The sequence below is a fragment of the Coffea arabica genome, chromosome 2c (genome assembly GCF_036785885.1).
Source record: "Coffea arabica cultivar ET-39 chromosome 2c, Coffea Arabica ET-39 HiFi, whole genome shotgun sequence".
NCBI classification, from domain to species: domain Eukaryota; kingdom Viridiplantae; phylum Streptophyta; class Magnoliopsida; order Gentianales; family Rubiaceae; genus Coffea; species Coffea arabica.
The window spans coordinates 12,968,855-12,995,892 of NC_092312.1; the positions used below are offsets into that span (position 1 = coordinate 12,968,855).

Here is a 27,038-nt window from a genome sequence, read left to right on the forward strand (position 1 = left end):
TTTTTGTTTAACACATTTCTTCTCATATTTCTTATTGATCAATAGTACTTCCTGTTTTTAGTTTTTTTACACCATCCCCAATCTAACCAATATTTGTCACCATTGACTTTTTTTTCATCAAGTTGCTAGTTTTCATTAAAAAAAAAAAAAAATTCTGTACAAATTTTTATTTTTTGCATATAAAAATATAGGAGTATTCTATATTGAGAAAAAAAATTAAAATAACCCACAAAATTATTATTATATTTTTTCATCTATCTGACCAAGAAACAAGTTGGGCCGGGAAGTAGGTGATGGGCTAGCTCCAAACACCCACACAAAATACTACCCCAGATACCAACCTTTTGTAATCTCTTTCTTTCGTCCAGTATTTCTTCTCTTTCACTCATACCAGTCTATAGTATACTCTGCCTGAACTGCCATTACTGAGAAATATCTCATCATTGTCCACTTTGATTGACTTTCCTTAGTTTCCTTCACATTTGAGAAATACCCATTTGCCTGAAGAGAAAAGGCACACAGGTATGTTATTGAAAATGCCCAAATTCTGTTTGATACAGTTTATCGAGTCCCTGCTTTGTATTTATGATTTTGCATATCTTTAGCTGGTTTTATCGTGTTTTGGAATCTAGGATTTGGCGTTTGAAGAGTAAAAGATGGATCTTTTCGTTAGTTGTAGAAGAGTCTAACTTGGGTTTAAGCAAATTGTGTCATTGGCTTGTAATTTTCCATATGTACTTGGCTTAAGATTTGATTCTCTGAAGTTCAATCAGGATTATGATCCTTTGTGTCTAGTCGATCACGTTGACTCTTCTTCTTTATGACTAATGGAAAATGTTATGCTAAATTTTGTATGTTAAACTCCCACGATGAATGTATGGAAGGATTTCTGAAGCGATTCTGCTTCTTTGATGTCCAGAGGAATTTTTTATCTAAGACCTGACATTACAAACTACTTTACATCCTAGCCAGGTCATAATGAAGAAAGGAGTTTATTTATTGGTTTACATTTGTGCAAATATTTCAATGATAGAAAGTTTATATGCATTAATAGATTCTGTAATGGTTAGATTTGAACAAACCATCTCAGAACTTAGTTTCTAGGCATCTAGAAGCTCCAGTGTCGCATTTTTATTGTTTTCCATAGAACAGGTATGTTGGATTATTTCTGTCATCAAGATTGTTTCTTCTTCCATACCCTGGTACTTAATCTTCATTAACAAACTACTGAGATGCTTCCATGACTTAGGTGATACTATACAAAAGTTTTTTTTTTTTTTTTTTTTTTCTTCAGGCTTTGAACTTTTGATTTTGGAATCCTGAACTCTTGCGGAAGCTTGCAATTAACAAGGGCTCTTGGTATTTGTTGATGTCATTGAAATATTATACTTTTTAATATAGAGAAACCGAAATCCTTTTATCTTTTTCACCTGTGCCAACTTCAGTCTTTGACACACAGAGAAACGTAGAGTTGAATATACAGAGATATGTCAGACTTGGAAATAATGACGACATTTTTTATCCATTGCCACATATCCAGAAACATGTTATTCAAGAAGAAATAGCTCAGTTTTTGTAAAAGCTGCACCTGTTTATGAGTTGTAAATGATAGCCTTTTTTACAGTTGATTTCCTTCTTCAGTTGAATATAGAAAAATCCATTACTTTTAGGAGTCATTTTCTTCAAATCAGTGTTCTTTAACAAATTAGTAGAAATCATTTTAATTGTCAAACCCAAGAAAACTTTCCTATGGTAACTTGTTTGAGCAATTTACGTCTTTGCTAACTTTTCTGTTTCTACTGTTGTATTTTTAAGGTAATGCCCTTTTTTTGGGTAATGGTCACTTGAGGTTATAAGCTTTTTACATTAATGCAAATATGAAATTAGGAAATATGGTTGAGCAGATGCTGCCAGGAAACTCAATAAATTGACATATTCTTTTCCGCTGATGTGTATCAGGAATTCTGTTTCAAAAAGAGAATCCATTAGCACCAAAATTTCATTTATATAATCTTTTTGGTTGCATAACTTACTCGCAAATTACTTTCTTTCCTTTGACGACACACAAGAAGATTATCTTTTGGAAGTGGATGTGAATGTTATATAGCTTTCTTGCATGAGTGCATGCTACCTGTAATTGAATTAGAGAAAATTTACTTCAGCAGCATAACCATGAGAGTTCTCAAAAATGAAACTTATACAAATGTACGTCCCAGCAACTTTTCTTCACAATCAGTTAGACTATTCAACACAAAACCAATTTACTTTCATAAATACTCAAAACTTCCGTTCTTACTTATCACTATAAGATTCATTTTCTGATGACAATTCCTAATGGTTGTTGTTCTTGTTTATTAAATTTTGAAATATTCGGTAAGGAAATAAGATGTCCTTACAGTGTTATGTAGAGAGTTTGTTCACATAAGTTTTTGCTTCGCAATCGCTTTCCTTTTATGACTATGTTGTGTATCCTAAATGATTTTAACTTGGCCCTTCCATTTATCATTGAAGCCTAAACTTCTGCAAAGTTTTATCCCACTAAAACTTGTGCTTTTAGCCAAAAGCAGTCATAAGGAGAACTTCTAGAATTAAGATTTATAAACTGTGGAAGAGTGCATAAGTCTCGTGTTAGTGTGAATGTTATCTTTCCTTGGCATCAGCTAGGTACTCTTTTCATTTTCTTGTGCTGTACAATACAGGCCAACAGATAGCAAGCTACAGCAATGGGTTCTGGAGATTGGTTGAAGAATATAATCAGTAAAAAGAAAGTGAAAGACAAAAGATCCAAAAAACTGAAGGTATGGCACCACTATGACACGAGTTGTATCAGCACCAGACCAGTTTATAGCCAGTTCTTTTTCCTTTAATAGCTGTCATAATGAAGAAATCTGGAATAACATGATGTATGATTGCAAAGATTCTCACTTAGTATATCATGGAAGATTGATTGGATGCTCCTAGAGATCCGCTATCATGAGATGCAAGCTCTTATCCTAGGGACTAGGCTGGCTTTTTTACTTGGTGCATTTGATCAAAGTATCATTACCATGTATGAGCCTCATCTTGGAATCCTTTTAATAATCTTCTTCTCATCTATTACTTGTCACCTAGAAATTAATATTTCCTTGATATAAAATTGAAGCAGCATTCTGCAATTCAGCCCTGATATACATGCAATGGAATTTACTTCTCTACAGTTTCTCTAGTTCATGTGTTGGCTCTTTACTGAGCAGGCAACTACTTTTTCACTTCTGAATGCATCAATATTGTGAATCAGTAGTATTGGAATTTGTGTTCCAAAAACTTAAATTAGGAAACTTCATTGACATCATTTGGTGCTCATGGTCTGAGATTTTGAGCACTTCTAGCATCATTATTTGGTTTCTGTGGAAGCTTGACTTCATGCATCCTTTGGAAAACTTTTAGTTATCTACACCATTGATTCACTTTGGCTTATATTAGGTTTTACCCTTTTCTTTGAGTTTGTATTGGGTGTGTATTTGGAAGTTTTTGATAGAGGGTGAGGAGGACGCTATATCATTAGAGGCATAATACAAGCATTAGGCTATCGCCTCATATTTTGTATATGATTTTTGGTCTAAAATTTCACTCTTTTGCCTTGGCATAGCACGAGGAATTTCCCCTGTTGGTAATTTTTATTGACTGTCTCTACCAGGAACCGGCATCTAAAAAGTCAAAAGAGCAAGAAGGGGAATACCAAGCCATTAAAGAAACTTCTAGATTAGCAAATGATATTTCCATTAAGAATGAAAGGGTTCCTTGTATACCCACTGAGGATGTAGCAGCAATCAGGATTCAGACAGCATTCCGTGGATTCATGGTATCACTTGTGCTCATTGGTTCTGTTTTAAAGTGTTGCTAAATGTTATGCACTTTGTTAAAAGTAGCTTGTTATTTGTCTAATGGGGTAACTCGTGTGGCATAGTGTTCCTTGCCTTGTTTGAAAGCTCAATAATGACACAAGTAAATGAGAAAGAACCTTTTTTCTTAAAATAGGTGAAAGAAGGGAAAATGGGGAACTCATTTAACGAGTAGCATTACATCAGAAAAAGCTATTAAGCATGCAATTTTACTTTAGGTAATTTAAATTGTGATTCATTTTGTAACTTTGAGAGCAGATAGTTGACACTTCAAGTGTAAGCTTATACTAATGCACGTGACAATCTGTGTTCAGCTTGACCTTCTAGGTCCCATTAACGAAATAATCGGTCCTTAATGAGCCATGAAAATCAATTGTTACAAATTTTTTTTTGTTGGTATACAAGAGTAAATTTTCTGGTTCAACATTGCTCTGACTGTAACCATTGTTAGTTCAGTGACTGCAAGAACTAAGAAATTTTTCCTTTGGACCAACGGGGAAGAGGGGAATAGGAAGTAAAAATAGAATCCTCATTAGTCAGGTGGCAGCGTAAAATTCTGAAATGGAATGGACTGTTATGTTTATAACTGCACAGAAAAGCGGAAGTTTGTTAGCAGTGTAATCTCAGCATCATTCATTTTGTGTTACTCAAGATTATGAAGCAGGCAACTGAAATGTGCATGCCTGCATGTGGCTTTTGACCCAGTAGCATCATGAGACAGTTACCTTTATTACAAAATATATTGTTCCTCCTGGTTTCAGCTTATAATAAATCAACCCTCCCAGTTACTAAGAAAATGATGTTCCCAGTCATTTCAGCTTCTATCATCTCTCCAATGTGGGTTATAATTTCAGCTTATGAGATATCAACCTTACTGTTGCTAAGAAATGATCTTCCTGCTCATTCTAGCTTTAGAATACAGTAATTTATATCAAACAAATAGTTCAGTTTAAATTGCAAGTATTGAACTATGTTACATATCATGCCTTATAGAATTTAAAAGGACTGACACCAGGGATTCATGTTAAGCATATAGGCTATCTTAGGTTTGAATAATGCATTAAGAAGACAAAATTGGCTCTTCTCTATGCAGATATTCTCGTTGGCATTACTATTTGTCTAAAATATTCAAGCTCATTTGGATGTTTAATCTCCGTGTTCAACAAGGGATATTTTCTTGTTATAGGCAAGGAAAAAGTTCCGTTATTCGAAAGGCGTACTAAGGTTGCAGGCTTTGTTACAAGGCCACTCTGTCAAAAAGCAAGCATCATCTACATTAAGCTACCTACATTCCTGGAGCAAAATGCAGGCATATATTAGAGCGCGCCGAATTTGTATGGTGACTGAAGGTCGCCTCAGGCAGAAGAAGTTGGAGAATCAATTAAAGCTTGAGGCAAAGCTTCATGACGTAGAGGTAAGATTGTCTATCCTTCGTTTTGTTTGTTTCTATATCCTCCGCTGTAAGGAATAACCACTCTGGGCCTATTTGATAACTCTATTTAATGCTGAAAATTAATTTATTTAGAACTTGTTGAGTTCAGCATGTTTGATAACAAAAAGCCTTACCACTTAAAACATTAAGCATTGCTTAATTTGTATTCAAAATTTTAAGTGAAAATGTTTTTACTGAATTTGTTGAACTGACCACACATGTTATTCATTTCAGACACAACACATATTGTCCCTCTAACACGCACAAACACACTGCTCCCACACACAGTAGATATTTTTTATCTTTCTCTTAACACACACACTCTCACACAAAAATACACACGCTTAAACACCACCTCTTAATCATTTCATTATATTCTCTTACATACACCCTTCTCTCCCAATACAGAAATAAAAATTCTTTTTTAAAGATAAGATTATCATATTGTGTGATATTTCAATTCACTGCTTAAATTCAGTTAGTCATCAAACAGATATAACTTTATCAATTCAGCAACTTAATACTTCCAGCCCTCAATTTTAGATTTCAGAATTCAGAATTTGGACTTCGGTTTTATCAAATGGGGCCTAAGTAACTATTGTCTATTGTTTTCAGTGATTTCTTAGTGTGATAAGACTTGAGAGAGTTTTCAGTGTCTTAGGCAGAGCTCTATATGGTGGCTTACGAGTATTAATAGTTGTATCTCACGAACAAGGGATGGGACTTGAATGGATATAATAGATCATAAATAGTAGTACTAATAATCAGAAAATAGATTAATTAATCTCATCAGGATTATGGTATCTATTTTATTTTGCTTCAGTCATATGAGGAGGTGGTTCTTTGATGCTTTTGGATTTTGTCATTCTTCCCACTATTTTATCTTGCAGTGCCTCAAATCTTGCAGAAAAATTATGATTTATCACGTAGAAATAAGGAAAAAGTGCATGTGTGGTGTTATAGTTTAGGATTCTTAACTTGTAGTTTTCTGGTATCAACAAAATTCCAGCAAGTTCAAAAAATTGAGAGTTTCCTAAGTGCCGGAACTATATTTAAGTGATGCAGGACCAAAGCTGACGTAAATCAATTGATTATACATTATCCTACTGATTGCCTCTTATGCGTTTTAAGTATTCATAGCCATTTTTGGCATACTAACATCAACTTCAGGTGATTCTATCCTATAAATATGCCTTTCTGAAAAAAGCTGGAATGTGATCTGTCTCAGATTCTCTCTCTCTTGCTCTCTCTAACAAAGTAAATGCATGACAGGTGGAGTGGAATGGTGGCTCTGAAACAATGGAAGAAGTCCTGGCAAGGATACATCAGAGAGAAGAAGCTGCAGGCAAGCGGGAGCGAGCTATGGCATACGCTTTCTCTCATCAGGTAAGCCACGGCTACAAAATCAAGTGTTGCAACTTTAGTTGCAATAACGAAGCCAAAACTTACGATGAGTAGCTCATAATGTGCAGTGGAGGGCCAATACTAACCCAAATTTTGGATGGGGGAGCACTGAGCTTGGCAAAACCAACTGGGGCTGGAGCTGGATGGATCGCTGGATAGCTGCTAGGCCATGGGAATGCCGTGTCGCAGTTCAGTCAAGTCCAAAGAAATCAAATGGTAAGAAAACCAGCAAGACAGGGAAAAACATCAACACACCAACTACAAAAACGCCTGTTACAGTTAAAACGATTTCGCCTAACGGGAAGGGTGCTGTAAAAGCCCGAAAGTTGTCTTTCGAAGCGGCTGACAAGATAGTTACTCCAAAAGGGACCAGCAAAGCTGAAGAAGCAGGCAGTACATCTTAGGAAAAATGATGGTGTGCATTGAATGGAAGTTTAAATATGCAAAGCGATTCATTTAGTGATGTAAAGAAACGATGAGGAGGCTAGGCTAGGTCATCTGCTGGTTTCGTGGTTGCGTGCATTTGAGTTGTGAGAGGATTGAGATGGACCTGGTGATCATTCTTTCTTGTTTGCCTTTCTAATTTTTTTTTTCATGCAAGCATGTGTATATTTGGAGAACTAAATTATCATGAATTTTACTTGTACATAGATGAAGTTCTTTTCATCTTGTTTGAAAAATGAAATGGAGGCAGGTATGTGCTGTGATCAAACACTTGTACATTCTTTATCTGATTCTATTTGTAATATTGAGCTTTTTTGTGTGCTGTCGAAGCTTACATTAGCACTCACAATGTCAATAGTAGTAGTGCCTCGTTCCTACGCTCATTGCCAATAGACTTACATTTGTGAAGATGCTACAGAAAACCTCCTTAACCTGATACACTAACGCTAGTTTCTTCCAGCCTGTGGTCAAAGATATCGACTCCAGGCTCACCCGTATCTCAGAATTAAATTGCTGCACAGGGACATAGGATCTCAGAACTGTATCATATCGCTAGTTGCAGAACTGTAACATGTCACTAGTTCAAGAGCGCTAATTATGTAACGATATGTTTCTGCTTTTTCTTCAGTTCTGTTCCCAAAGCACCACCAAAACAGAAGAGAAAAAAGGGTGGTTTTTATGAGCTGCAGCTACAACTTTTTAATGATTCTCTTTAGCTGTAAAAGCAACTTAAGTGAAGCATGCATTAGTCTGCAAAGTTTTCAGAATAAAAGGTAACTCGCTGTTTTTGTATCCCTATGTCCTCCTTTAGTCTTTGCTCAATTCGTATAACTCTAAGAACATTGTCAAGCTGCCATGCCAACTGTATGTACAGATTTCTCCCTCTCTCTCTCTCTCTCTCTCTCTCTCTCTCTCTCTCTATCTCTCTCTCTCTCTCACAAACACACACACACGCACACTCATAGAGTTAGCTCTACAAGTACTTAATAATGAGTTAATTCTATTCAATGTCTCAATTAATGTACTATCTAGTTTTCCTAATATTTCATTGATATGATAATATGACCATGTCCACATATTCGGGTTCACAAACAATAGTGGTAGGTTGCAGTCACCTAATTTCATCCTCAGCAGCACGGAATGCAATGAAAGTCTCCCATCAAATGTATGGTTAAGACTTGAGAATGAAGCAGCCATTTCATCTTTTCGTTATTAGGAAGAAGAAAAAAATTGGCATACACAAGCTGTAAAAGGAAAACTAGAAAGCACGTGACTTGTAAAAAGAAAGAATTCAGAATAAAGAATGTTGGGAGCATTTTAAGGAAACAAGCTAACACTGCAGGTATCAAGAAGCCAAAACATGAATACTTGTGCGTACATTGACCTTTCCTTTACTTAAATGGGCGCCTGCAGCATCTGTAAAGGGAAAATCATGGCTAGTAAAATATTTAATGTTGCAAGAACTTTTATCAAGAGTCTCTTTTCTTGCGAATTTGAAAGGTTTGCCCTATTGTTTATTACTAAGTACCATTCACAGCTTCTGACATTTGCTTAAATGGAGTCAATAATTGCTTGCTCCTTAGTCCGCTTGCTGCTCATAATCTTGCCCACATTCCATCTCTCACATGGTTACCAATAGTTGCATCAGACTGCAGGGCTAGAACTAATTAAATTCCAAACAATTGGCATTATCTAAAATCAATTCTTTTTGCACTAAATTAGTCGGAGGAAACTTCAAAGAATTCAAGAAGATTTCCCAGCTCATCCAAAAAGTTAGTTCCTATGAACATGCTCTGCTTGGATCTTTTGTGTTCAATGCCCCCATATGCCACAGTGCTGCCCAACCATATGAGAAGACCGAATAGGAAATTAATTGTTTTTATGCAATAAACTTCTTTTCATCTCCAAAGGTGTCACATGGATAAAAATTATCTACACCTCGACATTCTAAATCCAGATATTATATAAATTATAATGCAGGTAGTACACGTTGATAATCCATCAAATGCATCAATGTAAGATAAGCGGGCGTGAATTTAACCCGTCTAAAAGTTAATTAATAGATGAATTTAATAATTGTTTTTCAAATATGATGGACTGAAGTGGCATGAAGAATCAAATGTTCAATAATTTGGATTAAACTTTTTCTTCTTCTCGTGCACTTCGGCCCCCAAATCAGATCATTATCTATATGGACCGGTTTTTACACTACAAACATAAGTCTAGAGTAGAACTAAGCAAATAAGTAAATCTTTCTTGAAAACACAAATGTGTCTGTTTTATCACATTCCTATTCCTCTTTGTAGTTTCTTAAATTTCACTCCTCTTCTGCTAAAATAAATTTAAAAAAAAAAAATTTGATGTGTCTATTTTAATTTGTGTTTGGTAAACTAGAACCAGAAGCCATTCTCATAAATGTCTGATTCTTTATTCCTTCTCATGTCAACATGCATCAATTTTCTCACTTGGGATGCTCTATGGTAGGACTTTAACTTAAAAGAGGCTCCTACCGTCTATAGTTGAGGATTATCAATGAGAAATAGATGGAAGTACTTGTTTTTCTTGCGCTGTATTAAATACAGTGATATGGAGTGGTTGGACAGAATTCACCAATTATCAATTACTGCTTCGCTTGCGATCACAATGAAAATCAGGTAACTGTGAACACCCTGTGTGCTACAACTAGAATGTCATCGATGTCATTTAGGTTAAAGGTGATGGGATCCTTATTATTGTTGTTGTTAAGATACTTCAGAAAAGGAATTCCTGCTACTTGACGGCATTCAAGAAAGCAGTCCAAAATTTCAAATGGGATCAGAAATTGGCTCCGCTCAAAGTTACAGTAGAATATATTACCATATCACTGGTCAATACCACTAGATGAATAGGAGTGGTAACATTTGCACCGCCCATTAAACATTTCTCTTCTCAAGAGGGGCAGTTGAAATTTTGAATGCTAGAGCAAAAGTGAAGATCATCAGCTGAGAGCCTTCTTTAATTCACTTGCCATGCTATTAAAACTGACAGCTAGGAGATGTTCGTATCCAAGAAAGAAAAGTGATGTAGCCAAGACAATCATGCATAGTGAATGCCAAATTTGCGTACTTTCTGAAAATGGGCAACAATTTTGAAAGTGCATGTTGGTGTATTACCAAACTTGAAACTATTGAAGTGAAAGCAACAGATGCCAACCACTGACCTTTCAGCTGATAGCTACACCTCTTCATAACAATTGCTATCAACACCCAAATTTAACAAAGGCACATTAGCAAATCAGCTACAATAACATTAAAGAAATTATAGTAACATAATAAAACATACACCTACAAAGCACAAAAAAGATGAAACCTAGAAGATGATTAGTCTTGATAATGCAGAAGATTTGTAGGTGAAGATGGCTTGCTAGAAACTGGCTTTTGCTTCTCAGGGCCTGGAATTCTGGCTGCAGCAGAAAGTTCTGATAACCCACCATCACTGGAAAATCTAGCGCTTGAAAAACATAAATTTGGAAATTGGCTATCCAATGTTGGACCACGGATTGGAGAGAAGCTGGACTGAAGGGGTTCCCTGTGAAAAAGCAACTGATTCTGGTCAAAAGGTGATGGAAAATGTAGTGGCAGCTCAGAGTTGACTAGAGTCTCCTGAGATCCTTTTGCATTGCTAGAATTAGAATTCCAAGCCAAAATTCTTTGACATCTAGCCGTTTCTGAATTGATTTCACCTTGACAGTGGGATGAGGAGGAGGGTGGCGGAATTAGACCCTGTTGACCACCAGAAAAAAGAAAAGAGAAATCTTGGACAGTGTGGAAAGACGGAGAAAGCCCTTGTGTTTGACTTTTATTGTTTCTTGAAGTACTAAGATCACCACCATGTGGGTAGCTATAGAAGCCAAGTGAGGATGTGGTTGGAATGACACCATTTTCCATGGAAAAGAAACTGAAATTGTTGATGGAGGTATCATCGTTATTCATATACTCTTGGCCGTCAATTCTACATGCAGATTCTGAGCAGTTAATTCTGCTCTCTTCTTGAACATCAAGGCCTTTTTCTGGTAGAGGATTTCTTGGTTGCATCAAAATGCTGCAACCATCAAGATTGGTTGTGGTAGCATAGCTAGAATCATGCTCAAGAGCATCAATAGCAGCTTTTGCCTCCTTCATTAGCCAATCAATGGCTTTACTGGGACGGTCATAGCCAAGCCGGTCTTGCACGTCATAGAACTCGATAGCAGTGTTTGGTGATAGTCTAACTCGTCTGTCCCTCGGACCTCTAGCAGTACCGACCTTGCTGTGCCGGTCCTTTCTTCCTGTGGATCGAAAAATGCGCCCACCAGGGATCTCTATACTATTTCCTTTTGCTCTTTTAGGCTTCAATCTTGTTGACCCTTGATTGGAAACGTCTTGCATTCTCCCTTTAAACTTTGCAGATTTGATGTGTTGGTGATTTGGATCCAATGTTTGGCCAGATGAAATCAGGTCTGGCCATTTTTCTTGGTGGATATCTATTGATGATTTTCCAACGCTTTTATCTGGCTGATGAAAATGCTGATTGTAGAAATGACTGTACTGATATCCTTTATCTTCATTTTTATTGTTCTCATCATCGTCTTCGTCTTCGGACGGATGAAGTTGATATTTTTGAGGATCCAGATTTGGAAGAAGTTTTCTGTTTACTTTGCTGTCCTAGTCTTCTGAACCCTTTTGGCCTGCAGGGGCTTTTGGCTTGTGAGTTCTTTGTCCAAGTATCAGAATCTGTCACCCTTGGGCCCTCAGGTGAACCACATATGTATATCAATAGTATTCAATCAAAATTGTTCTTTCCTGTACAGATTTTTAAACTTCCGTAAGAAAATGAAAAAAAAAAAAACACAAGAAAGTAGTCCGGATAGCAAAAATGTAGCAAAAGAACTTTTGCTATCCAATCAAGTCTATTCAGAATGCAACAATTTCACATGTGCTAATTATTTCCAAAAAGATGAAAATAGTGCTAATCAAACCAAATTTTTAAGTAAGTTAAGCAATGATTAAAGTAGGGTCAAGCTTACTTGAAGAAGCAAAGCACAGATCAGGAGAAGTAACCATAAGAACTACAGCAGTGGAATTGCTATTCAGGATCAGGTGTGTGGAGTGGTGGCCTTTCCTTTGTGTGTGTTGTGTGTGTGTATATGTGTATATATACACACACATACATACATACATACATATATATATATATATATATATATACACACACACACATATGCTAGAGCTTTGCTGTAGCGAGTTTGAAGGAGTAGCAACAAACAAGCAGTACCATTAAGTGCATGCATGCTGCCCCTGGTGGAATCGGGAAACAGTAATTGGTACTTTTTTCACAGATACACTTAAAGGGAGACAGATTAGTACTGTTTGCAAAATTAAGCACTGCATTCTGCATGGGCTTCTGTCTGTGTATTAAAACAGATACAGGGTGCCAATTCATCTCATTTCTGATGATTCAAATTCAACTTTTTCCTGCGACATATTTTGGCCTTTCAGCAACGTGTATATTTTGCAGCATGCAAAGAAACAAGACAAATTCTTGTCACATCACAACTCCACTCATTGAGAACTATAGTCCATTAATTACCTAAATCCATATTGAACACGAAAATGACCTATATATAACGCATTGCTCAAGAGGGCCACAAAAATTCAGTGATGTAGATGCATAGATTAAAGGATTTGAAGGACAAAATATAACACAATCTTCATATCAACTCCCACAGTGATATATTTTGATGATATACTCTGATTAGATTACGAAAGGTACATAAAATCTTTTAAGATTTATGTCCACTGTAAAGAGTCGTCTTAGGAGTTAGGAGGAATTGTTTTATAAGACTTAACAAGGACACTGCCGAGACGAAAGAATATCTATATGAATTAATGCGTTGGCTTTCCATAATGTACGTCCGCAATTAATTAAATGACAAAATCCGGGGGCTCTAACTCAAAGGGTGCGGGTCACACTTACACAGAAGGCAATTCTAGCCATTGACTTCAAATTCATTTGGAACGAAATGAAGGATTCTCAACGGACCAAATTGAGATGGACTAATACGTGTGTCACTCACCGCTAGATCTATTAATGGAACAAGAACGGGCCAAGTGGGCCCAAGCTCGGCTCGCTCACCTCAAAACGCAAGCCTAATGTAAGTCTAAAGCCTAAAGTTCGAAGCTTGAAAATTCTATTTCCTTTATGAGAGTCGAGTTTGGAACTCGTTGAATCCCACCAATTTACAGTATTACTCTTTTTTTTTTTTTCTGAAAACAATAACTATTGTCTAATCCATCTATCCTAAATTACAGGGGAGGGGGGTCTAAACAGACTATATTTGGGACACAAATCTTACTAGATCAAGGAAGTATTTTGATACAATCTTTGAATTTTTTTTACTACAAATGAAATTTAAACTCCAGCCGAGATCAGTGGTTCATTTACAGCACTACTTATTTTTCTAGGAACTGAAAGAAACTCACACACGCACTCAATTAGAACAAATACGGGAGTAACCTGAAAGAGTGATTCGAAAACAGTCTAAGAGAGATCCGTACGAAACATCCATCCAATCAATTGATGACGGAAAGATTAACAACACTACTCACTGCAGTTATTTTACTTATTTATGGCCTCATCTAAAGGGCGACTGAGGGTAGGAGATGGAATACATCCTTTAGATGCCAATAGATGGGTCCCTCCTAGGCTCAAGGAACAAGGTCAGTTGCATGCGTGCATGTGCATGATACATGGGTGCTACTATTACTGTTTGCATACTGAACCTTTTCTTCTCCCGTGGTGGGAGGTATCTTTTTATCCTTCTACATTACTTTCACTGTGTTCTTCATCATATCCACCAGACGTTTAAACAGTAGTAGTTCCTGTTTCAATGTCAAAAGTTGATAACCAAGTATGAAATTTTTGCAATTATTGCCTTTCCTTTTTAGGATAGAAGGAGCATAAAAATTTTAAGATAACCAAGAACTTGTGGGCTTTGCACTACCATTTTACATAACCATCAAAGCTTGCAGCGCATTTAGCTAGTTCACGAGCTACTCCATTGTAACACTACTATTAAGACTTAAGGGGATTGACAATTTAAAAGCAAAACTTGGAAACTCTCTTTGTTAGATGTCTACATGAAATTAATTACTACGTAATGTGAAAAAATATATGTGTTCTTCACAATTTCGTCAGCTTGTAACCAAAAAAAAAAGAAGGAAAAAATTGACAACTTTATTGATATCTTTTCATGTATGTTTATATCGTCCCATCTCGAGATGTTGATTCGATATGAGCCTTAGATTGCATATAGAATGGATTATGGTATTAGTTTACTTAAAATTAGGAAGTTTTAATTCTACCTTTATAGCCTTTCCAGCCTTTAGTGTAGGCAAAGTAATGGCCGCAGTAAAGTGGCAGGATTCTGCAATGTAGGATTAGTTGCATAATTCTCTTATAATGCCCCTATCCCACATGGGAAATGGATTAATAACTTGATTTAATTATTTTGATCCCTTAATTTCCGACCCAACCCTTGAAGAAATATATGAACCATCTAGAGTATTGCTACAAAGTAAAATTTGATTTGGCGTTTAAATTTAAATTAAGATAATGTGGCATGGATTTATACCTGTCAGCGTATATTCGATTTGAACTTTAAACCTAATAGTTGGATGATGAATTCTGAAGACAATTTTGAACCTATTAGCGAGGAGAACTTGAAAAACTTTTTCTCTAGATATTGGGTCAATCCAGTGGTTTACATAAGCAATTATAAAATAAGAGGAACAGATTAATCATTTATTAATTTTAAAGCTAACTTTGTGTTAATATTGCTTCACTTTTGACAAGCATGGCTGATCTCAAGAAAATTTTCTTTGTAGTTTTTACTTCCCAGTTTTGGCCACATAATGTAGTAATTATTAGAAGAAATCGGCTTTTATCGAGACGAACGAAAAGAAAGAAATGATCAGAAACTAGAATCGAGAAGACCATCATTCTTTGCATGGCACAATGGGGAAGTCCAACCAGGATTGATTGGTCCTTGCAGTGTCATGTTTTGGCATGTGGGGCGGAGCCCACTTGGTATGATTAGTCTCGACAATTAACGGATTGGGCCTACGTAAATGGTCATCTCCACTGTGCCAAAAGTACGAACCCAACAAAAAGGAAATAGAGACGGGTCTTGCATGGCCCGCTTTTTGCACCACCTTTTCAATTCACTTTTTTTCTTCTTCTTCTTCTTTGGGGCTAACTACACCAAAAACCCCTGAAAGTGTGAAACACTTTCACTTTGCCCCCTTAAATTCAAAGAACAGGCACTTTGCCCATAATTTTAATGGACACAAAGTCAACTTTCAATTGAAAAGGGTTGCACTAACAATTATACCCTAAGAATGCCCCATAAAGAGTGTTTAAATTGTTTTTTCCTTTAAAGTCTTCTAGTATTTTGCTCTAGATTTGATTTCAATTAACCTTGGAAAATAAAGGAGTTAAGTATAAGTCTTGCATATGTTCAAAAAATTAATAGAAGGTCATGATTGCGAATTCAATTTGTTCAAAAAAATATATGGTTGTTTTTCTTTTCTGCAAAGATGTTATAAGTAATTTTTGTTTATCCTTTTCCCCAATTCCCACGGCACAAAAGTGCCAAGTTCCTCCCAACAAATACTAAAATAGAATCAGCAGCATTAGTTCTGTCACGTACCTAGAGGGGTGTTTGTTTGCATATAAACGTTTGTAAGGTTAATGTAGTCATTGTACAAAATTTCCATCTAACAGATTAGAAAACATCTTTCGCTTATTGTGAGCCAGGCAAGATGACTATTGTTTGGATTGCAGAGTGTGAAGAAAATAAGAAAAGAAGTGAAAGATGACTATTCTTTAGATTGCACTTTCACTTCGCTCCCTCGAATTCAAAAAATAGGCACTTTGCCCATAATTTTGATGGAGACAGACGCAACTTCAAGTTACAAAAGATTGAATGCACAATTTTATTGTTAGAATGCCAAAATAATGTTTTTTTTTTATTGTGTTTCCCTTTGAACTTTTCTAGTTTGTTACTCTTGATTTGTTTTCAATTAATCTTAGAAAATAAAAGTTAATTATTGGCTTTGTTTGGAACAATCTTTCCACATAAAATCAATTTTTTGTTAATAAAAGATTGTTAGAAGGACATGATGTGCAAATTAATATTGTTTAGAAATTGAGATTTTTTTTTCTTTCTTTTTATGCAAGGAACTTGTAGTAATTTAGATTATCTTTTTCCCCAATTGCCATTGCACATAAGTGCCAGGTTCCTTCCATCAAAAGCTAAAAATAGGATAATTAAAATTAGTTTTGGCACGTAGTACGTATGTATGTGCGCACATGTATATACATATATATATATACACACACATACACACATGCATACATATATATAGTCATGTCACAAAGTTCCATTTAACGGATTTATTAGAGAGCATTATTGACTCATCATTAGTGTTTTGAAAACCAGACCAATTGGTTTGACCCGTAGAATCGTAAATTGATTGTGTTCTTATTTGGTTCAATAATTAATCCAAAAATTCAATTAAATCGGTCAAAACCGTTTCAATCAAAAGCCGATTGGACTAGTAAAAATCATAAAAAACCTGGAGGATCAACTAGAGTTCACCAAATTTTTATTTTTTTTTAACAAAATATTCAATTTTATTTATAATTTATAATACTAAAATAAATAAAAAATGATTAAAACATTGAATCGGGGTTAAAGAAGTTGAACCGCAACTCTTTCAATTCGCTTCTTGGTCCAGATTTAAAAAGATTGCTAATTGTGAGTGGGGCATACTTACTGTCGTTTTGATTGAATGGGGCAAAGTAAAACTTATGTCCACTTTCATGGGGATTTAGTGTAATTAATCCTTTTCTTTATCATTTATATTTGCGTTTACTGTTTTCCTTGGTTACTGTATTGTTCAAAGAAGAAGAGGAGGATGAGGTGTAGACGTGTGATTCTTACAAATAGGCTGCAAAGTAAGTTACCAAATTCTCCCGTGAAAGTTTCGCTAAATAAGAGAGTGGGACAATGTTCACGCATTGTCATACGTGCGGTTGGTTTAGGGGCACATAGACATTTTGTGATCTCAAGGTGGAAGGAGACTGAACCACCAGCCGGATTAGTGGCCACCGTCAAGCCTTTAAGGTTTGGTGGGGTGGGAGTTCAAATCTTGCCTCCCATAAATTGTCACATTAAAATGTGAATTTGATTCAAAAAATTCAAGTGAATGTGCAATGCACTCGTTTGGTCCGGTGATGGTTCAGTCCCCTCCGAATTACTCTTGAATCTCCTTAAGTGTATTTCATCCCGTAGTGTAGATAAATTAGAATATACTACAGTTATGGTCTCCGAAAAAAAAAGGGTGATAGGAGACTGTGTACACCACTACCCTTTATTCTCCAAAAAAAAAAAAAAGATTTGAAGAAATTACAGCACAGAGAGGACATAAAACTGGATACTTTATGAAGAAAAAATAAGAGTAAATGTTATGGATTAATCTTCTATACATTGACAATTGTGAATACACTTTTATTATTAAATGCATGACACATAAGTTGAATTTGAATTTAAAATCCAAATTTTACAAATATATCGTGCATATGATTGTGATAATATATACACTGTCAGTATATATAAGATTTATGACACATACGATTGACATATATATAAAAACTGCAAAAATAGTGTCCACGAAAAATTAATTCAAGAAAGATTAATCCAAACAATAAAAGTAACTCAGCTGGAGAGCTAATTCTAAAATTTTATGTTGTAAGATTATACAATACAGATTCCTTAATATGCTAATATTCCTATTATACTGTTATCAACGATTTGAAATTGGCATTTTAAAATTGCATCATTTTATTCCGCATGTAGTAAAAACTGCAAGAATAGTGTCCTATTACACATGGTACCATTGCTCAGGAGAGTATCATCAATTCCTCTAAAATTGATGTTCTCATCATCACTCACGCCAAATTCTTTCTCCAAATTCGTCATGGATTCTTCCTCAAACCCGTCCAATTGCTTCGGTGGATCGCATAGACTAATGGCCTTGGCCCAGCAACTCCGGACGTACAAACCACCTTTAACACCAGATGATGATGACAACCCGAAGAATGAAATTGAGGAGCAAAAACTTCAAGAAAGTGCTGGAAAAGTTGTTTCCCAAGTGGGTTTTCCAGAATCAGCTACTCCAGTTGCTCATCAACCTGAAAGATTTAGACCCAAACGAGCTGCTGTTTTGATCTGTCTTTTTGAAGGGGATGCTGGAGAGTTTCGTGTGATCCTTACTAAAAGGTCTTCAAGGCTTTCTACTCATTCTGGTTAGTAGGATTTCTAGTTTCTTGATAAGTTCATTGAATATGGTAGAGGGTTTACTAGTTTCTTGATCGTGTATTTGGACTAATTGGAATTGTTCTGTATTTTAAAATTAGCATCATGGGATATGATCTTTCCATGAAGCTGGTGTCTTTTGAAAATTGTCATCTTTTAACAGTCATAACGCATGTATTCCGCAATTCTGAGGTTTTGATTAAGATGGGATTCAGCTTGTTATCCATTCATTTCACTTTTTAAGTATTTGTCAAAATTTTTTATTAGGTTCAATTTCGATTTACACTCTTTTTGGCATAGAATGTGGATGCTAAAGAGGATAATATCTTTCGTAGCATAAGGCTGTTGCGCCACAAGTGAGGTTAAATGATGAAATTCTTATGCTATTATCCAAGTCTCAGTCGGTATATGTTAATGGTGGGACAAATTTTGGATGACTAACAGTGGTTGAGCTATTAAATTTTGCTTTTAGCTTAGTCTCTTCATGTGTAATTGTTGCTGGTTGTGGCAACCTGATAATGGCTTTGTTTAAAAGAAATTAGAGTTATTAAAAAGATATTTTCTCAAAGGGAATTTATTCATTGCTAAATCTGAAAATGATTAGTTGAAGTTACTGTTACACCAATATTCAGAAGTAATGTGGCTCTTAAGTCTTGCATATACATAGATAAAGTACATCCCCATATATAGAGCTATGCCGCACAAACACTCCATCTTCTGCCTCATTTTCCGTTTTGAATCTTACAGTAAACTTTAGCACTTTGAAAGATAACATAACAGGTGGAATTAACATGACATGAAATTTGGTTTGGTTCCCTAAATTTCTTAGGAATCCTCCTTAACACAGAATAAGAACAATTTTTCTTGCTGGTAACGAATCACTCAAACACCTACAGCAAAAAACAGAAACTAAATTTAGATTAACAAATCATAGATCAGTTCTATACTAAAATCTTGGCACATTCAAGGTTCTTCTAATCGTCTTCAAAGCTTCATATTATCATTCACATTCAACTCCTGTTGTTACCACTAGTTTGGATTGTTAATGGCTGCTGTTTTGTTCATTTAGCTTGACTTGGTTAGATTTTTGTACTTCTTATTCTTTTTCTCATGTTGACATATGAGTAGCAATGTGAAGCCACATACGTTGCAATGCCAAAAAACATATTTGATAGACTAACTATTTTGCACGCCAATGAGACTTGCAAGGAAAAACTCTTGTAAATCAGTATTTGACTTGGTGGTTACTTAAGTGGACATGTTTTTGTCCATTTTCCATTACAATATGCATTTGGATTTGAATATTTAGCCTTTCTGATGCAGGTGAAGTTGCCTTGCCTGGAGGTAAAGCTGAGGAGGCAGATGCCAACGATGCTGAAACTGCAACAAGGGAAGCAAAAGAGGAGATAGGATTGGATCCTTCACTTGTTAATGTTGTGACATGTCTTGAGCCATTCTTATCTAAGGTCTGTATTGTTAATCTTAGTTGTTAGTGCTGCTTGATCAGAACCCATTGTGTAAACTTGCAGTTGGTTTATGGAACATTAACGTGTCTAAAAGCTTTTCAAATTGAGAACATCTTGGATAGTTATATAGTTTAGAAAATCTCAAATCTTCAAAACTGTCAATTCGTGGGGTGGCTTCGTAAATGGGCTGTCAGTAGAATGTGTAGATATCTTGTTTACTTTTAATGATATTTATGTGTGCTTGTTACATTTGGAACTCATTATCTCCTTATTCTAGGACCATATGAATGATTCTGACTTAATGTTTATAACTTAGGAAATGCATTTGTTAAGGTTTGGAACAGGAGTAAATATGTTACTTCATGTGGTTTTAAGATCTCTCATAACCATTGTTTCTCTGAATCTTATCAGTCTCTCGAAAGGTCTTAGATATCTGTAGACCTAGAACAACATTGCAAGAAAGTTATCTTTTCCTATGTGAAGGCAAAGCTGGTTATTCTACTTTTCAGAAATTCATGCCCTATCTTCTGGTAATTTGCTTGGAGTAATTTACCAAAATGATTCTTCTGATGCTTTTCATGATAGGCTTCATTTGGCTCCTCAACTCAAATTCATCAGCTTATATGCTGTCAAAGTTTTTGATGTTAACTGATTTTCTGTTTTGTTTTCAAACTTTTTATGGCTGCCCATCCTGGTTTCATTATGTTCGCTTCCCAAAAAAGTCCAAAAAGTTGATAGGTGATTGGAAGAGTAAAAGTGCAATTAGAGGAAAATGGTGAAACAGTAGACCCCTTTGGTGAATGTAATTCAAGATTTTGATTTTGTGGCAAAAATCAAGATGTTTAGCCACATGAGCTTTCTATTTGGTCATTTCTCATAGCTCTTACTTGGTCATTGTCTCTGCTTACCTTGTCCTCCTGCCTGCTATTTTCTCTCTTTTTAAAACTTGTTGTATAATTCATTACTCTAGGCATTTGCTCTTTTTTTGTGTGAAATTTCTTTATTTTTACAAAATACATATACCTAAAGAAGCAGAGTTAATAGAGTTTGGAGACTAATGATTTGGGGCTTTATCCTAAACTTTTTTCTTTCCTCAATTTTATTTTCTCTTACAAGTAACATTACTTTTTAGCTATACCACTGCTTCAGGTCAGTTTCTCTAATTCCCACTCAGTTCTTGCCCAAAATTTGGCAGAATAAGAATGAACTAGAGCTCTGATGTCTTGAACGGTACCTTCCAAAGAGCTAGATATGATAAGAGAAGCAAAACTTTTGATTGAATCAGAATGATGCTGATGCCTTTGGATAATCATCTCTTCAATCACCTTCTTTATCCTAAACCACTAGACTGCCCTTTATAAGGGAAGGAAAAAAAACATTGAAAGAGAATGACCTGAGGCATATTAATTCACATTCATGCGAACAAAAGAATGAAGGCATTTTTTGGGATTCAACATCATACGAAACAACAAAGAAGTGAAAAAAAAAAAGAATACAAAGAGATCCTTCATTACAACTTATAAGGAAGTCTGGCCATCCATTTATCCAGTACCGAAGTTTACCATCAGGGAATATATTGGATGAACTGCCACTATTCCCTTGATTTTCTGCTTACCTTGTGAATGAGTATCAATAGCATAACCTATGATGTCTAACATGTTGACATCTATGTAATAATTGACCTCATAATTTATGATTTGCAGGTATATATAGAACTTTAACATTCTAAACAAAGAATTTTAAGTATGCGGTGAATGTTGCTGTATTCGCCTGCTAGCTTGTAAACTATTCCTCCATCTTGGTATTATTCGTTTTTGACTCATTTCTTCTCTCTTTCCTGTTTGGGGGAATATTTACTGGATCTCAAATTAAAGGTTGCTCAGAAAACTTTGATTCTGCTGTCAAGAAAAGATAAGAACAAAGAGAATGATAATATAATTTCAAGAGTGGTAACCTTGATTATCACTTGCTGGTGATTTTATTCATTCAAAAAGTTTTATTTGCATTGCGCTCGTATCAGATCAAAAGTTATGTGATGATATTCACCTCCTTTCAAAAAAAGAAAAAAAAGAAAAAAAAACTCATAATCCTAAGAATCTATCACACTACTCAAAATTTTTGGGTGTATTTCTTCAAGTTACAGATGCTTGACCTATTCTCTTCCTTATGCGCAGCACCTACTTAGAGTAATTCCTGTTATTGGCATACTCTCTGATAGAAGGGCATTCACTCCCACACCCAATGCTGCTGAAGTTGAAGCAGTTTTTGATGCTCCACTGGAAATGTTTCTCAAGGTCTTCTACCGCATTGCTTATAATTGGTTTGGATCTCTTAATTGATTTTGTGTATAGGCATACGCATGAACACATCTGCATGACCTGATATACATATGTTCAGGTGTTTGTGTACATATGTTCTGCACGCGTTTGCTTAAGATTATATGTTCACATGCTATGTGTATATTTGTTCCTTTGCTTCTATGAAACTAATACCTAAATATCTTCCTTAGGATGAAAATAGAACATGGGAAGAAAGAGAATGGATGGGAGACAAGTATCTGATTCATTTTTTTGACTATGAAATGGATGGTAAGAACTATCTGGTATGGGGTCTTACTGCTGGCATTTTAATAAGGGCAGCATCAGTGGTATATCAAAGGCCACCTACTTTCTTGGAGCAAAATCCGAAATTCAAGGTTCCTAGGGTTGTGGAGAGAGGTACTACAATGCGTTAAATTGGGCTGAAAATTACTTCCTGTGATTCACCTGATCATATGTGGAACAAACCGAATTGGACCATGCTGATTTATGATTTTTTTACAGAGGAGGTGATGTATTTGAGGGAGAGACTAGAAATGAAATGTACAAGAGCCAGACCTTTTAACCTTTGCATCGTAGCTTAAATTAACTTGTAGTAGTTCTTAAACCTGTTGTATACTGCTTAAATTGAAACTATGAGTTGTAATAGATGCATCACCGACTGGATACTTTATTATTTCAGGAACTAATACAGAAAAGTTTCTTGTTTCATCTTTTTCTTGCTTGTACTAACTAAAGATGAATGTATTCTTACCATTTGCAATGTAACCTTGAAGGAATCACCCATGTAGTTTCTTAATTTTTGTGATGTCAATTTCATTTGGTTAGCTAACAGGATACTCTCCTTCGACATTGTGTTGGTTACTTCTTGCATAGGCTGAAGAATCATTCGAGGTTCTCCATTGTTGCCCCTGCCCTTTTTAGCTCAACAGTTTAACAAGGATGTCTCATTTTCTTGTTCTCCGGTATCTTCTTCTCTCTTTGGTTTCCTTGGAGAGATCAACACAGTAACTGATTCTGACACCCAAGAAAGATTTGATATCCTATATTTACAATCTTTTGCTTGATATTTTTTCTTGTGTATTCAACAAACTAAGGAATTTCGTATTTTCTGAAATCAATAATGTCTGCAATGTATATGCATATCACTATATTCGATCTTGAATTTTTTGTTCAGAATGCTTCATAATCAACTTGTATGGGCCCAGAAAACATGTGCCAATACTACATTCGATGCTAAACCTTTATTTAGAACCTCTTTTCTTTTCTTCCCTTTAGACGCTAGAACAAAAATTCTTTTCATTCTTTCCATCTGACACTTAGCCGGCCTCTCAGACCTCTTAACTGGGCATAACAGCCCGCCATAGAAGTATTTCGTGCCCTCTACTATATGTAAAATTGAATTGTAAAATATTAGTACTAGTTTTTTTTTTTTTTAGCTCTGACCATTCTTTTTTTTGGTCAAACTAGCTCTGACCATTCGACCACGCACAATGTATCAAAATAAACCAGCACTAACTAAAGTTTCAAAATTTGAATATGATGCATATGAATACAAACTAGTGTAGTGCTTAAACTAGTTTTGGTCATTTAAGTTATTTAGGGTCTCACATAACAATTTTTACATCAAAACCAAACGAGGGTATCACATAACAATTGTGTAATTAGTCATTATTGGAATTGTGTACTTCGAAGAAAATTGATTTGGTGTTTTGTAACATAATTACTAACATGTCTTTAACGATAAATTTACTAACAAAAAAATGATTATGTGATGTATTCAAAGTAAAAAATTGGTTAAAAATATAAGTTGGAATCAAATTTTACATATTTAATTTTGTAAATAACGTAAGGTTACTATTTTAAAATTGAAGAGCGAAAAGATTTATTTAATGAAATATGAGAAACGTTTTGAACGATTTTTTCGTGAAATTTCTATAGAAAACAAGGGTGAAAGAGGAAAAAGAATTTTTGTTAGATAGGAACCAGAAATCTGATCCTTTGAATATTTTTTTCGTTGAATTTCAATTTGCCCCGCTACCTACCAACTCGCCAAAGTGGTCGGGAAATTAGACCAACATCGAGATTCAAGAATACAAATTCACAGTACATCATACTCGTTTCTCATGGACTGCAACAAGTTTGAAGGATCCCAGAAACTTAACAACTTAGCTGAACAGCTCCGTTTATACAAACCTCCAACTAAATATAGTACCAACAACAAAATCACAAATCCTATTGAAGATGATAAAATTAGTAATGCCAGCCAACATGGAAATGCCAAATCCAATAATAGAGCTGCAGTCCTGATCTGCCTGTTTGAAGGGATTGATGGAGATGTCCGTGTTATCCTCACCAAAAGATCTTCAACGCTGTCCTCCCATTCAGGTGAAAAAAAGGCCCTTAAGCGATCAATATAGCATAAGTATTATACATGATTTACATATTCGTCCTGGGTGTCCATTTGTTTGTTCCCTTGGGTTTGCAGGGGAAGTAGCATTGCCAGGTGGAAAAGTTGAGGAGGGCGATGCTAATGACATTGAGACAGCATTGAGGGAGGCTAAGGAGGAAATAGGATTGGACCCTTCACTTGTAAATGTTGTTACTGTTCTTGAATCCTTCACTACTAAGGTAATGATCGAAAGATTTGTGAACAATTTTCAAGTCTCCTTTTGTGTAGGGAAAAGAGTAGATCAGTTTGTATGGTAGAGTCCAACTGAAAAGAATAGCTGTATATTTGCCCAACCGTAGGAAATTGACTTGATTTTTTTCCCTTTTGGTTTCTATTTTGGTATAGCTCAATAAATCTGGGAAATATCAAATGTGTAGGGATTTATCAACTGTGATAATCAGTTTGTATGGTAGAGTCCTTTGATTTTTCTTGTGCTGCCTTAGGTGGTTGCTGATGCTTGAAGTTGCTAGCGCAAAAGAAGATGGCTTTATGCTGATTTTTGAGTATGAATCTTTAGCTTTTTGTTAGAGATTCCATTCCTGAAGTTTTTCGGTGTGGCTATGAGATATTTGTGGCTTAGGTTATTGATTTCCTTTATAATCTGATTCCAAGAAAATACGAGAAGTTATCTAAAGCAAGATTTGCTTAACTTTCCTGCAATTGGGTGTTGGGATCTTCTGAAATTTAAGGTTTTGATGAAGTATTTTAAAACCATATCTGACAGCAAACTGAAAGTTTCTGGAGGCTATAGCAAATATAGATGACTAAAGTAAATGTTGTTTGTTTCTACCAGAAAAATTTTTTTTTTTTAAAGAAAAGTAATTGTAGTTTCTAAGTGTTGCCCATCTCTCAAATACTGAAATGTCCCTTAAAGAGCTTGTCAAGGTATTGGCTATTGAATATTGTTTCAAGTCTCTCTGATTCTCTTTCTTTGTTTTCGTTCCTACAGCGGGGGATATCAGTCGTTCCTGTTATTGGTATTATGCAGGACAGATGCGCATTTAAACCAGATGCAAATACTGCAGAAGTGGAAGAAATATTTGATGCACCCCTAGAGATGTTTCTCAAGGTTCTTTTTTCTTGTCTGTCTGCTTTTTCACCTTAAACTCAGTTCTAATTGCTCTTACCACACCTTTTTTGCATGACCGTGCTTTCAGGACGAAAACAGAAGAGAAGTGGAGCTAGAATGGATGGGAGAAAAATATGCACTCCATTTCTTTGATCACAACCCAGAGAACAAGAAGTTTGTTATATGGGCTTTGACTGCTGGCATTTTGATAAGAGCTGCATCAATTGTATATCAACGGTTGCCAGCCTTTCAGGAGCGGAGGCCAAGTTTCTGGAATAGAAGTGGCTTGTGATAATGTTAGTCTGTTAAATTGAGTCTCATTCTTTATCATTCTCCTATTGTGGCAGTCTTTCTTACAGAACCCCCTGAGATTAGAACAAGCAGAATACACTTACTAACATGCCATTGCTCAATAGTTTTTGGCTGAATCAGCAGTGGCCTAAATCGATTCCCATGGCTTGGTTTACAAGTAAGATTTGTAAAAATATGGATCTCGTATAAGCTTATATTCCATAAACTTACATTCATCAAATTAAGCAAGCATCAATTTTCGTCAATAAACATTTTTAGTGTATCCAATTGGTAGCTTTTGTCGTCTTGTAAGTTCTATAGTCTTTCATTCTATGCAACAGATATAATCCATGAAGCTTGACGTCTGTATCATAACTTGAAAGACATTCATCTCCATTCAAACTTACATACTTATTGTCAATGCTAATTTCTATAATCATGAGTTATACTTTTGACTGTAATCCATGCTTAATATTCAGAAGAAAACAACCGGTCTAACTGCAACTTGTGATCAAGGGTAAAGAGGCCTAAGATTCTCAATACATTCATAAAACTCTTGATGTTATAGTAAAGGATTTCAGGTCTAGGATCTCAAGAGTTTTCCAAAGGGGCCTTATGTTGTGATTGAACGTTTCTTGGGAAAAGGTGACCAGGGTGCCTCCCACTACATATAGTCTTCTGAAATGGTTTGTAGCATGCAGCAGGCTACTTGTGGTGCAAACCCACTGGATAGCTTCTGAAGAAAGCTCGACATTGTCTTCTATCGCTTTGTTGTTTAAGATAATCATACTTTAATGGGTGGTAGACATCTAGGCACAGAGTGTTCCTGGAGTCCCGGAGGACTCAACTCTACGTCTCATACATAGGCATGGTACCTTACTCT

The 27,038-nt window shown here is 35.6% G+C and overlaps 4 protein-coding genes across 4 annotated transcripts; 3 read left to right on the plus strand and 1 right to left on the minus strand.

The window, feature by feature from the left end:
• The first annotated feature begins 364 nt into the window (after positions 1–364).
• LOC113726116 (protein IQ-DOMAIN 9) lies at positions 365–7,429 on the plus strand. The gene is made up of 6 exons (XM_027249658.2): positions 365–522; positions 2,700–2,798; positions 3,677–3,841; positions 5,068–5,295; positions 6,586–6,699; positions 6,786–7,429. Exons 2-6 carry the CDS (start codon positions 2,724–2,726, stop codon positions 7,119–7,121), a joined length of 918 nt encoding a protein of 305 aa, XP_027105459.1. The 5' UTR covers positions 365–522; positions 2,700–2,723; the 3' UTR covers positions 7,122–7,429.
• Positions 7,430–10,237: 2,808 nt separating this feature from the next.
• LOC113722086 (transcription factor TCP3-like) lies at positions 10,238–11,975 on the minus strand. The gene has a single exon (XM_027245648.2). The coding sequence runs from the start codon at positions 11,565–11,567 to the stop codon at positions 10,521–10,523; it is 1,047 nt and encodes a 348-aa protein (XP_027101449.1). The 5' UTR covers positions 11,568–11,975; the 3' UTR covers positions 10,238–10,520.
• Positions 11,976–18,058: 6,083 nt separating this feature from the next.
• On the plus strand, positions 18,059–23,054 carry LOC113726117 (nudix hydrolase 15, mitochondrial). Its single transcript, XM_027249659.2, has 5 exons — positions 18,059–18,549; positions 19,883–20,025; positions 22,200–22,319; positions 22,535–22,742; positions 22,848–23,054. The coding sequence occupies exons 1-5, from the start codon at positions 18,132–18,134 to the stop codon at positions 22,925–22,927; spliced, it is 969 nt and encodes a 322-aa protein (XP_027105460.1). The 5' UTR covers positions 18,059–18,131; the 3' UTR covers positions 22,928–23,054.
• Positions 23,055–24,366: 1,312 nt separating this feature from the next.
• LOC113726118 (nudix hydrolase 11) lies at positions 24,367–26,443 on the plus strand. The gene is made up of 4 exons (XM_027249660.2): positions 24,367–24,731; positions 24,832–24,974; positions 25,745–25,864; positions 25,953–26,443. The coding sequence occupies exons 1-4, from the start codon at positions 24,470–24,472 to the stop codon at positions 26,154–26,156; spliced, it is 729 nt and encodes a 242-aa protein (XP_027105461.1). The 5' UTR covers positions 24,367–24,469; the 3' UTR covers positions 26,157–26,443.
• The last annotated feature ends 595 nt before the right edge of the window (positions 26,444–27,038 follow it).

Excerpts from the sequence above, each read along its gene's own strand:
- LOC113726116 (XM_027249658.2), top strand. The coding sequence starts at position 2,724 with ATGGGTTCTGGAGATTGGTTGAAGAATATAATCAGTAAAAAGAAAGTG. Across the intron at positions 3,842-5,067 it reads CAGCATTCCGTGGATTCATG|GCAAGGAAAAAGTTCCGTTA; the intron begins GTATCACTTGTG and ends TTCTTGTTATAG. Across the intron at positions 5,296-6,585 it reads CAAAGCTTCATGACGTAGAG|GTGGAGTGGAATGGTGGCTC; the intron begins GTAAGATTGTCT and ends AATGCATGACAG.
- LOC113722086 (XM_027245648.2), bottom strand. The coding sequence starts at position 11,567 with ATGCAAGACGTTTCCAATCAAGGGTCAACAAGATTGAAGCCTAAAAGA.
- LOC113726117 (XM_027249659.2), top strand. The coding sequence starts at position 18,132 with ATGGTACCATTGCTCAGGAGAGTATCATCAATTCCTCTAAAATTGATG. Across the intron at positions 18,550-19,882 it reads AAGGCTTTCTACTCATTCTG|GTGAAGTTGCCTTGCCTGGA; the intron begins GTTAGTAGGATT and ends TTTCTGATGCAG. Across the intron at positions 22,743-22,847 it reads TCCTAGGGTTGTGGAGAGAG|AGGAGGTGATGTATTTGAGG; the intron begins GTACTACAATGC and ends ATTTTTTTACAG.
- LOC113726118 (XM_027249660.2), top strand. The coding sequence starts at position 24,470 with ATGGACTGCAACAAGTTTGAAGGATCCCAGAAACTTAACAACTTAGCT. Across the intron at positions 24,975-25,744 it reads TTGAATCCTTCACTACTAAG|CGGGGGATATCAGTCGTTCC; the intron begins GTAATGATCGAA and ends TCGTTCCTACAG. Across the intron at positions 25,865-25,952 it reads CCCTAGAGATGTTTCTCAAG|GACGAAAACAGAAGAGAAGT; the intron begins GTTCTTTTTTCT and ends CCGTGCTTTCAG.